The sequence below is a fragment of the Chiroxiphia lanceolata genome, chromosome 9 (assembly GCF_009829145.1).
Source record: "Chiroxiphia lanceolata isolate bChiLan1 chromosome 9, bChiLan1.pri, whole genome shotgun sequence".
NCBI lineage: Eukaryota > Metazoa > Chordata > Aves > Passeriformes > Pipridae > Chiroxiphia > Chiroxiphia lanceolata.
The window spans coordinates 11865799-11881982 of record NC_045645.1 but is presented as its reverse complement, the minus strand read 5'-3'; the positions used below and the strand labels follow the sequence as shown (position 1 = coordinate 11881982).

The 16184-nt window shown below is 40.7% G+C and overlaps 1 protein-coding gene across 6 annotated transcripts in view; it reads right to left on the bottom strand.

The window, feature by feature from the left end:
• Positions 1-16184, bottom strand: part of PATJ (PATJ crumbs cell polarity complex component) — a 145744-nt gene that overhangs the window by 88514 nt on the left and 41046 nt on the right. For all 6 annotated transcript variants that reach the window (XM_032696498.1, XM_032696499.1, XM_032696495.1 and 3 more), the window contains exons 18-22: positions 7069-7278; positions 6074-6193; positions 2873-3244; positions 1803-1923; positions 127-283 (exon numbers count right to left, since the gene is read on the bottom strand). In XM_032696498.1, the coding sequence (XP_032552389.1) occupies positions 127-283; positions 1803-1923; positions 2873-3244; positions 6074-6193; positions 7069-7278 (980 nt within the window). The remainder of the gene's footprint in view (positions 1-126; positions 284-1802; positions 1924-2872; positions 3245-6073; positions 6194-7068; positions 7279-16184) is intronic.

The window sequence follows — 16184 nt, the reverse complement described above, 5'->3', positions numbered from 1 at the left end:
AGAGTCATCAATGTATCTTAGCATTTCACACAGCCTTTAATGATGAGTCAGTAAAGTAAATAAGTAAAGCAAGAAGTTAAGACCTTTAACTGAAAGTCTTTCAGAACCTGAAATATTTCTCCATACCTGCATGACACTGTTCTAGGTTGAGCTAAGGAGGTTACCCTCCCAGATTCCAGGTTCTTAGAGAAAACATCATTCTCTCCTTTTAGCTCTTCCTTTTCAATAGCTTCCAAATCAACAGCAAGCCCAGGCCCTTTAGAGTCAATCCGAAGCTTTGTTCCTGAAGATGAAAAGGGGTAGATGAGAATTTTTACTTCCTCTGTCCCTGCACTGACCAGTTATCATCCTTAAAAATAAACCACTTAGCTCACCAGGTTCTATATGTGTTCAAGGCTAGGTTGGACGTGGCTTAGAGCGACCAGCAGAAGGTGTCCCTGCCCGTGGCAGAGGGATAGAACGAGACAGATGTGAAAGTCCCTTTCAACCCAAACCATTCTAGGATTCTATAGTTCTATGAAACGTGGATGTTGCGTGATGATCGGGAGGCTTAGAGACACAGAACATTTATTTTTGAAGGAAATTTAAACCACACTAACCAGTTTTTTATAGCACCTTGCTTCTGATGTACAAACAGTCAAGTAATAACAGGAAACATCAGATCTCTGTGGAACTCAGACATTCTTAGGTACGACTTACACATCAGATGCTCCTCACAAAAACACATGGTTAGGAATAGTGAATCTATCCTTTGCACAGGGACAGCAGATCCCTGCTCCAGTACAGAATCCCATTGTGCTGGGGAAGACTGATGTAATTTTGGTGACAGAAGCATCAACATTAACAGAACCACCAGAGTTCCAGTCTGTCACAGCAGCTCACACACAGCAGTTGCTGCACAAGGTGCAGGTGGCAAAGACAGGAAACATAGCCCAATATCCTTCCTCCCAACCAAGGAGTGTTACTTCAGGCAGGTTGATAAATTTATTTCCCTGATGATCTACCAAATTCTAACCACCCATGTCTGGCCATCTGACAAAGAGAAAATCTGCTCTTGAACACAGATTACAAAACCAAGATATGGGGCATTATCTACTGTAGAGTTCCCTTGCAAATTTTTGGTTGTGGTAAAGTCACCTCCAGATCCTGTTACTTAATTTTTAAATTTTTTTTTAAGTGCAAAAATCTATACAGTTATCAGTCAAAAGTGACAGAAAAATTCCTGACAGAGGTTACAGCAATAAGCTATTTTCCTTATGCACAGAGTCCTCCTGGGGACATCAGCTATCAGAATATCCCCCTCCTGGGGACATCATCAGAATAAAATGATTTCCACAGGCAGAACAAAGCTGCAGCCCATTTCAGTATCATTTGTGACAACTGTGGGTAAAGACTGTGGAATCGTGGAATGGTTTGGGTTGGAAAGAACCTTAGAGTTCATCTCATTCGACCCCCTGCCATGGGCAGGGACACCTTCCACTATCCCAGATTGCTCCAAGCCCCATCCAACCTGGCCTTGGACACTTCCAGGGATGGGGCAGCCACAGGTTCTCTGGGCAACCTGTGCCAGGGCCTCACCAATCTCTGGTTAAAGAATTTCTTCCTAACTTCTAATCTAAACCTGCCCAGATGTGGAGGAGGAAGAAAGATTATAAAGCTGAAACCTATTTAAAGCCAGACTGTGTTGAGCCTGTAAAAGTCTTCATGTAAATACTGTATTATTTGAAAGAATTTGCATTTTGGTATAAAATTTAAATTTGTAAATATGAAATTATAAGATAAAGAAAAAGCTTCTAACAAACCTAAATCCATCTTGCTTTTTTCTTCTGACTGAGTAGTTTCAATATCAAATATGTCCTTTTGGTAGCCACTGTGTGTTGTGGTTCCAGGAAAGAGTGACCTTATAGTAGCATTTTCTTCACACTTCACAGAGGAGAAAAAAAGTAATTAAAGTTAGAAAGCAATGGTATTAACTTACACAGAGGTATTTGACAGGAACATTAATTTTTACAGCAAACATACACATTTTCTCAGCTACATTCATATTTATTCAGATAACTATGAAATGCTAACTGCTCATTTAAATACTAACTGCTCATTTATGCACTATATTAAGAAGAGGCATGAAAAATGTTACATGCAATTGCAGTATAAAGCAACTGTATCTTTCTACTCAATGTAATTCAGACAAAAAGTTCTTTACTCTTGCTCATTTGTTGTTTATAAGTAAAAAATATATAAATTTAATATTGTGCACTCTGGTATAAAACTTTCAGTAGAAGTTGCATTTTAGCCTGTACATAGTGCATGATGGGACAAGCCAAACAAAACTTGAAATTCTCTGTGTCTGTAATGTTAAATCCTTTTCCACTTCAGTTTTTTCATATAAAAGCACACATCTCAGAAGCTGGTGCATGGGAGGCTGATATTATCACTTTTTTCTTTGGTAAGGGGATGAACAAAGAATCAGAAGGAAAAAATAACTCTCAGAATACTTGAGAAGGACACATAAATGGAGTTCTGCAATTTACCTGAAGCTCTGTCTTCTCCTACTCCTTTATCCACCAATATCCTTGTTACAATTGCTTCCACCATATCATTTTTCGCTCAACTGCACTATCATCTGGCTCAAGGAACTGATTTGGATTAAAAATTTCCTTTCAGTGAAGCCCCATGTCTATTAAAACCACAAAGTGACATTCTGCTGTTACTGACATGCACCCAATAAGTAACCAAAAGAACCTTCCAAAACGTACAAATGTTTCTGTTAGAGGTACCCAAGTAATTAAATTGAGTTTAGGTCTGGAGTTTGCCCTTAGGTCTGGGTTCCATGGTGAGGGTACAGCACTGAGACCAGCACAGCATTCCTTACCATTTGATCTTTACTGAATGGATATTCCAGGGACTGTTCTGGACTTAAATTAATACTGGATCTCAAGTCTTGTATTTCAGTACTCTCCAGTTGCTTTGCCCATCGTTCTGTATCGAGGTTCCTGTCTGAAGTTGCCTTCTGTCCACAGGATGCTTTATATTTCAGGAAGTCTGAATCTTCTTCATACTCTTCATCCACCAGCATTTCCCGTTCTTCATCCATGTCTTCTGTTCTGGGTTTCAGGAATTCACACATCTCCCAGGACTCCCTCTCATCCTCATCGTCATTTTGAGAAAGCTGAAATGACCTTCCCAAATCCAAATGTGGTTCATCAACAAGTTCTTCTTTAAAAGGTGTTTCATCTCTGAAACCCTGCACAGAACATTACAGGAATATAGACAGATTTTTACCATTATGTTTCCTCTTAACTCTTTCAAAACTATGGTTTTTTTATGCAAATAAAAATACATCCTGATTTTTAAAGTGAAAATCTTCTACCTTTCGCATATTCTAAAAGAAAACAGACTCTCTGACTTATGATTTTAATGCCAAAAGTAGACAGTGCAATGAATTTTTTTTAACATAACAAAATTAAAGTTGCACAGCTTAGATATGGCTGCAACCATTTAAAAAAAACAATCTGGACTGAAGTTAGGCAATGAAAATTATTAATTAACACTAAAAAACCTACAGGAAAAAGTATATATAAATTCAGTTAAAGGATCTCCATGCTTCAGACTTACCTGTTTTATGTACATTTCTTACAATATCATTAGCTAAATAAAAAACAGCTGAAGAGTTTGCTTATGCAACAATATCAGCAATTAAAAAAAACCACAAACAAACCCACAAACCAAAAGCCATAGTCCTTTTTCCTACCTTGGGTATTCCACACAATATTTAACCTGGGTCAGAGGGGAAATGGATGACCCACATACTCAAAGAAAAGGATATAAAAGGATCACTATCTAACGCCCTTCCTGTTTTAAAGGGAACAGTGCTCACTTTTCTACTCAATTCAAATCACAGAGAAAAAAACCCCAAAAAAACAACAACAAAACCAAGAGAAAAAGTATGAAAACCCACTCTGAAAGATCTTGCTCAACAGCTCCTTTTCTGGGATTTGTCATGTGCCTCCCCAATTTCCAGTAATCCCTGTTTCTCCCAATGCTGTTCATTGGATCACAGTGAGTCTGCACAGGCATCAGAGACTTTATGCCTTGCACTGGAACCAGAATTTTGCTACACAAAGAAAGGTTTTACCTTCCTTTGTCAGGCCACCAAGCCTGTGTGGCCTGAAGAACCTCAAAACCCATCTTCAAGGCCCCGAACCCTCAAACTCCAAAAACAATCTACAGATTCAGGGCTCCTCACTAAAAATGTTTTTCTTTCTGCTTCCTGCCCCTTCCCAGACTCCCCAACCTACTGCACCATTTCTGACCTTTAATATCAGAACCCTGTGTTGTTACATTTGTACAAATACAGAAGAAAAACTCTCAGACGCTGCCAAAATGTTTGTATAATTCAAGTGAGAGGCAGCAGAGAAAAGAGAGAGGCAAAAGCATGAGGAAACAATGCAGTCAATACCAGCTGGCACAAAAGCAGAACACCAGCGATCTAGAAATTAGCACATTTTTCATAAGCATGAAATGTTCCTTTAATCTATTTGACCTGTGTACCTCGATCTCACAAAACACCCAGTCTGAAGAGATCCAAATTCTCTACATCTTTATTGCATTTAGTTTCACTTCGTTCCTGCAGCATCATTCTCCCAACACTTCCACCAACTCCATCACTACATAAAACAGTTGCCTGAGCTCAGAACCACACACAATTTGTGTTACTGATCCAGCAGTTTGCTCTGTATCATCCTCGACTGCTGCACTGCAGCAGCAGACACTCCCAATGGCACAGGGAATGCTGCAAATATGACATAAAGTCTACTGTGGTAGCAAATAAAATATCCAAGTTCCTTTTTTTTTTTTTGTTGAAATTCAGCTTTATCAGCACATCAGAGTGGGAGCCATCATGACATACCACTCTTGGTTCTTATATGAGCAGATCATAAATGGACGGAAATTTTAGCTATTACCAATGTTCTTATACATGAGGTGAAACAAAATGCAACCAAACACCTCTGAGGTCCAGTTTCTATATTCAGCAGGACTTTAAGATAAAATACTTTCTTTAAAAGTAATAACATTATTTTTATTTAGGAAGCAGAGAAACAATCTGAGCTAGCAGAGGACCAATTCTGTGTCAGGAACCCTTCCTATGCACCTGTAAAACAACAAACTCCACTTTACACCATGAAAATCAGTAAATATAATTTATCATTATCCAGATTAATTTCTTCATATATACCTACATCTGCCCCATAATACTGCTCCTTTTGGTGGTTCTAATCTGCCATCTCAGCATTAAAAATGTTTGCATCCAGAGACACGTAAATATGTTTAGCTACAAGAAAATCTAGAATTTATTTTTCTTCCTGTGTTTCAGTTCTGGAGGATCCTGGCATTGTCTTTTCTGGTCTAAAAAGAATGCATTTACCAGTGCAAATTCTGCAAAGCACTCGAGAAGAGATGAAAATTAAAGGATATCCACATCTCTCTAACTCTGCACTGGTGAGTACTGCAGTATTATTGCCTATTACCTCAGTATTTGAGTTTCTCACTATCTTTAGTGCCACATCCCTCCTCACAATAAACAGAATTATTTCTCAGAAAATAAGAAAGAGGAGAATTGAGGAAGAGAGCAAAGAAATCACTCCAAAGAACATCAGAAGGCTATAAAGAAGAACATATTTCAAGCGTGACTTATACACTAAACTACTTTTTTGTTTTGCTTCATTATAATCAAAAGCATTCTGCTTCCATACCTGACTTTTTTTGCAAAGTTGAACTCACTACTTTTGAGTAATATTAACACAGCATTCCTATTTCATATCCAAGGTAACCCAAGGTATTTTAATGACATAATAAATTTGATAAAGCAGTCTGGGAACTGCATTGGTAAGTGTTCTCTGTTCACAACACACTTTGCACACAGTTTGCTCTTAAGAGGCTTTTTCAGAGGGAATCCAGCCTGAAGTCTACCCAATACGCCAGTCTTATCTCCAAAAAATTACTATTTTTTTACTTTAAAATATCATTTCCTGTCTGTATAAACTTAAGCTGAACGAAAAAAATAACCAAATACCTGTGGTGCTTCAAGTATTATTGAGAAATTAATATTATCTATTGGTTCTGGAGACCCAGGGCTGGTTTTAATGCTGCTGGTATCCACACTGTGCATGTTCTCCTCCTCTCTGCTTTCTCCCTAAAGAAGGTAATCCAAATGATGAGTCAGGAAAACAACAAAAAAATTCCCACATTTTTCAATAAATTAAAAGGTAGAGGGAGAATCAACCATACAGAATTATAAATGTGGAAAGCCATAAATGAAGAAGATGAAGGCAACAGCTTCTGTTTTTTGAAGATACTGGCTCAGATACACAAAAAATAATTCAGATACACTAAAAAATAGAGATGTTTCGGAAAGAAAGACAAATACGAGGATATGAACAATGAAATATCACATTTTAGAAATGAAAAGAATATATTTAACAGCCTTCCTACATTCCTATTTCACCACTCCTCTACCACTTTGAATTACAAGCACTTTCTATTAGCTGGGGCTTTAATTAATTTTGCCTGGGTGCCCTTGATGAACAATAGTGCAGCGTTCTCCAGTAAACTACTGTCTGTTCCAAAGCCCTGATTCTAGAAAAAGGAAATTCTGCTTGAATTTACAGTCTTGACTTCAAACAGATTAAGTTTCTTTGATGTCAGTGGAGCTCAAGCAAGCACTTAGCAGTGTCTTAGAGTGAAATGGACTTCAGCACATATTTAACTGATTTGCTGAATTGCCTGAACCACGTTACACCTACGCACAGTGCACATGGGTTTGCCCAGACACGTCTCCTGATTCCACGTGGATGTTCTTTAAGGAGGAACTTGAGGACACTGGTTTTCCAGTCAGACTTTTTGGACATTGAGATGCCCATTTGCCAGGATTTCTGGACATGTCGAGGCATACGCACAGCAACTTAGTTGCTTTCCAGATGCACACATATTTCCATTCTAAATTCTCCCCCCAAATACAACAGCCCAGTCATAGGACCAAAGGAAAAAAAAGTTAAAATCAGTCCTTACCACCAAAGGCTTGCAGATTCCAAGAGAAACTGTACCTGGGGGCACAGATTTCAACACTTCCACTGCCTCTGCCAAAGTGGCGCTGTCCAAATGTTTCTTATTGACGAAGACCAAGCGGTCCCCTGGTAACAGCTCCCCACCACGCTCAGCTACTCCACCTGCCACCAAGGAGCTGATCACAATGGCTGTTCTTGTTGGATCCAAGGGATCCTGTGGGGAGGAAAAAAAAAAAAAATTGAAAAAAACCCAAGTGAAAGCCTTGAAGGATGATGTTTATTTGGAGTATGTAAAGAGCACTCAAGCACGTTCATCATTTAATGCTACAGAACGGAAGCCTGCTGAGACATTCAAAAAGGACTGTCTGCTAATACTGCCAAGGCTTATAGTTCACAAAAAGAAAGATATTCCATCACTTGTCTAATCCATTAAGAAATTTTCAGATCTGAAAGGTGACTGATACCCTGCCTGCCCTCTCCTTACACACACAGGCACAGCCAGGACAACCTGCAAACAGAACAACAACACTGGCACCCTTCCACAGGCCTCCATCCAGCCTGGGACGAGCTAATGTCACAGAAAATAACCATTCTGCATGTCACCTGAGAGCTCCAGAGCAGCAAAACTGATGGTAAAAGGAACCACTGCAAGATTAGAAATTTAATTAAAAATATTAAGTTAAAATTAAACCCCAAAACATTCAAGAAATAGCGGTTTATATTTGCTCTGTTACTGCAGTGTTTCTGCTTTGTCAACTGCACGTGACAACTTACAAAAGACATTTTCTCTCCACCCTTGAAGCTTCCTTAAGGTACAGGAGACAGAAACAGAAGAGTAACTAAGATTATTACTGAAGACAAGGAATATTGTAGTGGTGGATACAGAGAATGTGAAGCAGAAAATATTATACACATTGATGAGGCTGTAAACTGATGTAAAGATATTAACTTCACTTATTTTTTCCCCAGAATTAAGCCTCTGCTTTGTGTCCTGTACCATTTCTATCATGCATGCAACCATTTAACAAACAATCCTCAATCCAATTAAATTGCTATAAATTATTATACAGTGGCAGAAAGAGACACGAAATTTTTTTAATTTTTTTCATTTGTTTTGTTAAAATTACAATTAGCTTTTCTCCCCCTTGCTAAGGGCTCACAGAGTTCAGAAATGCTCCTTGCATGCACTGGGTCTCCAAGTGCATAATCATGGATTGTTTTTCCCTCAGGACTTGCATCTTACTCAGGGCATGGGAGGGATAAAAAAAAGGGCAAAATTCAAATCACAAAGACCACCATGAATTCAGCACCTCAGTGTTAATTTGAAAACAGGAATGCTTTTTAAACTCTTTTATTTTTATATGACTATACACTGCTTTCCAAGGGCACATGTTTTTTAAGGTATGTGCAAACATATGAGGCAATGACTGTAATATCTGTAAAAGGCTGAAATTAGAGACCTGAAATTAGAGTTTAACAGGAAAAGCCATGATGAAGCTGGATTCAAGTAAACACATATCGGCAATAATTCTCTCCTGTTCTACTGCTTAATCCTGCTATTTTATAATCTTCCCAAATCCTGGGTATCCACGCTGCACAGAAGAAGCTTCTTCATGAGTATCATGTCTTGATAATCAAGCCCAGAAGCCTCTCTGTGTTCTGCCTCCTGAATCTGTGCCAAGGAGCTCCATTTGTCCGACTGTCTGTGCCCAAACCTGCCATACACAGTGCCCAGGGGAAGGATTCCATGTGTTTCCAACAGCAAGACAGCCACACACTGCATCCAGTTTGGAAATTTTTAGAAGCAAAACAAAACGCAGGAAGTTCAGAAGGAGAATCCATACAAATTCCAAAATATTTATAAAAAAAGAGGGTTTGCTTTAAGTGTTGAATTTTGACAATTAAAATTACTGCTTTAAATTAAAGCCCTTTGCTCAGAGTGGGCTTTGCCTCTGTGTCCAAACAGCTCAACAGCCACAGAACAAACACAGACTTTTGAGGTGTTTTTACTCTTCGGGTTTGCTTCAATGCAAATTGAAAATAACCTTTTGGATGTTCTTGCAAACCCAGGATTGTGTCAACACAGCCATTTTACAGCAAGCAAGGCATTGTTCACATTAGGAAAGCTCTACCGTAGAACTAAACCAGCAAGTTTTCCTATCATGGGCTCATCTTGCCGTGGCAAGGAAGGTTTATGCTGGTTCCCTAAATGGGTGAAAGCTCTCTCAGCAAAACTGCACCTTTGCTGACACAACAGCTTTTATACTATGACTTCTGCTGGCTTAGCTATATTGATAAAAAATGAACAAAACAAACCCAGCACTCACCCTTACCCATGCAGATAAGCCAACAAAAATTCTGTGAGTGAATGACTGGTCCAGTAATTATGGTACGGTTGAGGCTTGAGTACCAGGTTCAAACCCTGCTCTGTTTGATCCAAAGCTGCTCTTTTTTTGGGTTCTGAATCCAAATCATTTAGGTAGGACATGGGAATCTCACCATTAGCTTTTTATGTGCAGATATTCAAGGTCAGTGGCCTAACTACTGCATTTCTGATGAGAAGCAGTCCTGTTTCAACTTATCACTGAAATAAAAACATTTTTGCTCAGTAAATCATCATGTTTTGTTAAGAGATAATTTAGCTGAAAAAAGTGTTCCAACTAGCTTTCCTCATGATAAAAATGAAGAGAACTCCTGGAAAGAAACAGCTCTTGTGAAGTTTAGAGGACAATGTGGTTATTTTTGCTGCTTCACAACATGCATTGGAATTGCTTCATGAAGAGCAGCAGCAGAAATCTCAGAAAACGGGCCCCTATTAAAAACTGTTGTTCAGGCAAACAGAAAACAGAGGTTACAATTCCACTGTTGATTTCAAGCAGAGGGAGCTGTTGCACAGGGAGAGAAGAGCAGGATAAACTGCACAGTGAGAGCTAAGGCAGGAACACCAGCAGTGCTGTAAAACCTGAGTTGATCCCAGTAACTGAATGACGATGCCATTGCCATAAGGAATGCAACAAAAGCTGCACAAGAAGACACAGACCTACCGAATTTCAAGGTATAATAATGTAAACATATTAATATTCTATTGCAGCTGTGGATTGCACAGTGCTTTCCTTATCAAAACCAAAGGAACACTGGGGGGTTTTTTTATATCTTGCCTTATGATTTACACTCGAGCCCAAGAACACCCTAAAGAACACCACCTGCTAAAAAAAAGACAGCAAACATCAAATTCACATCCACATTTTCTAAATGAGGAGTGCAACTGGACTGTGTGGGTTGCTGTCTTGTTTTTGAAAGAAAGCAGGGCTAGCAGCAGGATAAAAACCAGATTCTATACTAACTGCAAAAGGTACAGTTTGTATATAGTTAGGATAGTTAAAAGGCAAGTTCACTCCCACACTGGGCTTTCTGGGCTGTCTCCATGTTAATAGACCAGCTAAAACCATTCCAAGTTATTAAACAGCACTAGTTGTGACTGTACACCCACCCTGAGGCTCTAGATTCATTTTACTTGCCTAACATTAAGCCAGACAGTAAGTGATTTTTAGTTACAAGCAGTCAGGACCAGAATTCAGTCTGTGCTTCAAAGTCAAAGGCTCATTTACTTGGATGGAGTTTACAGGCTGGGGAGAAACTCTCTCCCTCCAAACCCAGCGCTGAGATGTTGCTACAATGGTACTCAGGATACAGAAGGGACTCAAGTTCAGTAATTCAAGAAATTATTACGTGACTTTGCATTAGAGCAGAGGGAGAGTGCACTAGACAGCCCCATGCAACTTGGTCATCTTGAAATGAATATGAATAGTAGAATCATTAAGAGTCGAAAAGACCTCCAAGATCATCATAAACCAGGCTTGGTACCATTAAAGAGGAACTTTTACCTTTACTGCAGGATTTCTTTACACAAATGAATCATTTATGAACAATGAGGAAAGGAACTGGACTGCAAAGTAAAGTAATGAGGAGACAACCTCCCTTAACTCTCAAGCACTGACACCAACTCTTTTTTTAAAAGGAAGAGTTACATGTAGAAAAGTTTGCCACTTGTATAAACGCTGAAAGCTGCCCCCCTGCCGAGCAGCTTCAGCAGCCCAGGACATTGGCCTTCAGGTAACCCTTTAAAGAACTTGTACTTTGTGGCTGGTGTCTCTCCCTTTGTGCCCGAGCCAGCCATGGAGTAATATGAACTTGTTTAAAATAGTCACAATTTATTCATACTTAGCACATCATATATTTAACTATGTTGAACCACAGGTTTTCCCTTCCCCCCCCATGCTCCTCATCAAAATCCACAAATGTTTCCTGGAGTCCAGGTGTCAAATTTTTCTTATTATTTTCAGAGCCTCATTTGTTCTGGATTCATTTAGCAGCAGAGAGTCAATCAGGGGCCACTGCAGTTGCTGCCTCTGGGATCCCTGGATTTGGAGCAGTATGAGGTCTCTTAAAAACCTGAGCTCTGCTAAAATGTTAAGAGTCCCAGGAGCAGCAAGTTAAGAGAGTCCTACGTGCAATGCTGGAACTGTAACTTTACTGTGGTTTCAAGTGATTCGACTGCCACGGGCACCAGGCTCAGCTGTCAGAGGGCCTTAGGAAGCAAATCTGGAGACAGAACCAACACAGTTTACCTCTGTCCATCACACTGGAAAATTGAAATGATAAACCAGACTGACTCTTTCTTGTCCTTTCCAAACTGTGAGGTGTGCAGCAGCCAAGAGAGGGCACTCCAGGCCAGCCCAGCTCCCACCACCACAGGCACTCCAGGCTCCAACAAAGTCCATCCCCATCTGTCCAGCCCCCAGCCCCAGCAGACCCTCACTAGGCTGAGGATGAGGAGCAACCCGGCCCAGGCAACAACTCCATTGGATGGAAGCAGCTACCAGGTTTTCTGGGGTTTTGTTTGTGTTTTCCTCTTCAAAAGGCTCATATGAAAATGTAAGACAAAGCTGTGGGTGACTGACATTCCCTGTGCAAAGTCACTCTCACTTAGTTACAGGCTATATTAGTTTTGGCATCGCTTAAGATCTAAATCCAGCTCGCCTGACTTCCTAGAATATTTCAGCTTTCTTCAAGCAACAAACTGCCTGCTGCCACAAAAACACACATGCAAAACAGCATGGTGAAGGATCCCAAAAGAAACAGTTTGAAACTTTTTTTTTCCTGTACCATTTTCTGATTTATCTGAACATTTTTACAAGTGCAAATTTGTATACTGCAGGGTTTTGCAAGAGAGCCAAAACAAGCATGTTCAAGCTCAGAGGTCAGAGCAACCCGGCTTCATTGCATTTTGCATGGGACCACTTCCAGGTCTAACATACATATCCATATTTAAAACTCTTCAGTGAATAAGATACCAGACTGGAAGACTCTGAGACACAACACTGTTGATGCTGTACAAGGAAAATACACTTGTCAACAATTAAAAGAAGCAAAAGTATTTTATGTTTGTGTTACTATTATGTAGGACAAAGGTAGAACTGCACATGAGTAATGTACCCGTATGTTCAGTGTTGTGAAATTACTCAAAATACTCATCCACGCTCTCATTTTATGAAGTGCCAGTTGTTCCCTTTGCAGAGCCACCCTCCACAGCAACACCAATAATGCCAGTGGAATGCAAGAGTCGAGACTGATAAGCACCCTGCAGCCTCTTCAAAGCACTAAGTACCTCCCAACAGACAAGGAAGAGGGGGAGAGCCAGCTGTGAGTGAGGTCTGGTTCCCGCCTTAAGGTGGCCTCAATTTAGGATTGAGACTCAAGGTCCAAATCTTCTGTTCATTTACTCCAGCATGTTTACAGCAGTTGGCCATAGGAACTGCCAAAGGTACTCCAAGGCCTGGAAAAACATCCCTGAGAAAGTGCTCAACTAGTTTTTTGGTTTTTTCACTGCATCGGAGTGAAATTCGAAGCGTTTTAGACCTCTTTCTGCCTCTTCCACTCGTATTAGATTGCAGTTAGCAGGACCACTCAGGAAGAAGATTACACAACGCACAGCCTCTGGCTGTACCAAAGAAATAAACTACAGGCTGATGTGCTGAAGCAACACAAACTTAAATACAGAGCAGTATTCAAGGAGGAACGCTGAACTTTGCTGTGATGTAAGGCAAAGCACTGGAAATAAAACATAACTATTTATTGATCTGCAGTGAGGGAATAAAGCAATGAATTTCAGAAGCTCTAGTGTGCAGCCGGCATTAATCAAAACTTCTGTTATGGGAAATGTCAGCAAAGAAACAGGAATTCACAGGGAAAGAAAAAAAAAAAAACCAGAAACAAAACATACACGAGCCCCACCCAAAGGAGGAGAGAGAACAGCAAAATAAGAGGAGGAGGTGGCACGATGGGTTTCCCACACCAGGCTTTCATCATCCAGGATCTGAAATCATATCAGCCTTCTCCAGCAAGAAGGAACACGGTGGCCAGCAATGACTCAAACCTGCGTGGGTCTGGCAGAGCTGGGAAGCACAGCACAGTGCCTGCTCTTCTCCTGCACAACAGGGACACGCAGCAGAGAGCTGGGACCAAAGTGCCCCCAGAGAATGATCAAAAGGAAAAGGTCTTACACAGTACAGCTATTCCAAACAAAAAGATCAAAGACAGGCACTGACTATGAGAGTTCTGAAAGTATCACTGTGCAGTGGACTCAGGTGCATGTCTGAGGTGCATATCTTTTAATTTATCAAACTTCTCAATCAATCTAAGGTTTTATCCATCTTTCATGTTTGCTCTCAACAGAGCTAAAGTCACAGGGATTACATTCATTAGACTCTCTTAATATCTCAGACTTTCAGACTTTCCAGCTCCAGTAAAAACATACTGACTGCTGACTACAGGGAAAAGCCAAAGAGATAAGAAAAAAATCCCTGAACTCATAAGGAAGTGGAGGAAAGCCACTGTGTGATGAGATAAAGAAGGGATAGAGATGTGTGGGAATGAAGAAAAAAATGCCAATGAGCCAAGGGAAAAAGTGTAAATGGTATCACCTACACAGCCTGCAGTCAGTGGATCTTAACGCAGGTTGTGGGTTTGACAGCTTTCGGATTCAAAGAATTCCTGAATTAAAAATCCACCCAGAGAGCCCAGCAGCACTTCCACCAGTGAAGTGCGCTGGCCTCGATAATTTGAACAGCCTGTGGAAGCATAGGATGTGTTTTCACACAAACCACAGCTCTCCTCTGCATGGAGACCTTGCTTCACAAACAGCAAACACAGGAATTATGGAAGACTGGTTACAGAAAAAGCTGCAAAAGAAAAGTGGGAACACAGGACAGACTGTATTTTTCCAACAAGGATCTGCGAACAGTGACTTGGCCCAAAGAATCATAGAATGCTTTGGGTCGGAAGGGACCTTAAAGCTCATCCAGTTCCAACATTCCTGCCATGGGCAGGGACATTTTCCTCTCCAGGTTGCTCAGAACTCCATCCAACTTGGCCTGGAACACTTCCAGAGATAGGGAACAGTATGGATGGTGGGGTAGATTGAAGGATAGGCAAAAAGGTTGCAGAGAATTTTAAGGCTACTGTGAGACAGAGTGAGAACAGATAGAAAACCTCCAAGCGCAACAGAACTACTGGGATTTGGGGAGTAGCATCCTCCAGAAGGGTGAAGTATTAAGAAAACAAAATACCTCATAACTTCCATGAGTTTTCAGCATACTTCCTCCTTATCCATCAGCACTAATATGCACCTCAAATCTCATCATTTCAGAACAGATTTGGAGCTGCCTGGGCTCAGCTTTTACATGCCCATTGGTCCATCATCTCCACATGCCCAAGGACAGACCTTAGCACAGCTAAGCTTAGCTTAGTACAGTTTCCTCTAGTCTCATCTACATTATCTTACTCTTGCTGAGACTTACCAAGTGGTTCACAGAAAATCTAGCTACAGTTTTGTCCCTTTAAATTCTCGCCTCCTCTCGCAGGCAGAAGACATCTGTGGAATAATAATGAATTTCTTTGGTTTGGGGTTTTTTGTTTTTATTAAAAGCTATTCTTTCTAGCAGGAAATGAAAAAGAACAACCAGACTGGAGAATCTAGGAGACTAGGGAAAACATTTCTAAAGGTTAATAACAATACTACTGCTCAGCATTTATATCAAGGATATGTGACAAAGCAAAGAAAAACAGATGTTCTCAGTAATGCTCCAGTTTCTCTGCAAACTCAGGTACTGTCCAGAGCACCGGCTGCTGCAGCTCACAAAAGACAGGAGGGACGCTCCTAGAATTTGCTCTACAAGACAGCAAAAGGAGAGCAAAGAAGAATCTCTATCCTATACCTGATGAGGGAGGAAATGCAGTGACATAGGATGAAGATAATCCTGAGGTACTTAATGACTTCTTTACCTCAGGCTTTAATAGTAAGGCACATTATTCTCCAGGTACCCAACCCCCTTAGAAGGAAGGGATGGGTAGCAGAATGAGGTGCCATAATCCAAGGGAAAATGGTGAGTGACCTGCTACACCCCTTAGACACAACTCCCTGGGGCTGGATGGGATCCACCCAAGGGTACTGAGGGAGTTGATGGAAGAGCTCACTGAGCCACTTTCCATCACTTACCAGCCTGGCTAACTGGCCAATTAACAAAGTTGGCAAATGTGATGCCCACCTACAAAAAGAGCTGGAAGTAGGATCCAGGGAATTACAGGCTTGTCAGCTTGACCTTGGTGTCAGGAAGGTCATGGAGCAGATCACCCTGAGTGCCATCACACAGCATGTACAGGACAACCTGGGGATCAGGTCAAGCCAGCATAGGTTTGGGAAAGGCAGGTCCTTCTCGACCAACCTCATCTTGTGCTACCCTGGTTTTGCCTGGGATTACTCATGGTTGAGACAAGAACAGTTTCACAGTTGAATAAAGACAATAACAATACTAATACTAATAAATATAAAGGGACCTAACAAAAAGAGAGAGAGGAATAAAACCTGAGAAAAACAAATGATGCACAGTCAAATTGCTCACCACCCACTGGCCCATGCCCAGCCAGTCCCTGAGCAGCAACTTGCCCCTCCTGGCCATTTATATACTGAGTATCACATTTTCTGGTATGGAATATCCCTTTGGATAGTTTGGATCAACTGTCTTGGCTTCTTGTGCACCTCCTCACTGGCAGAGCATGGGA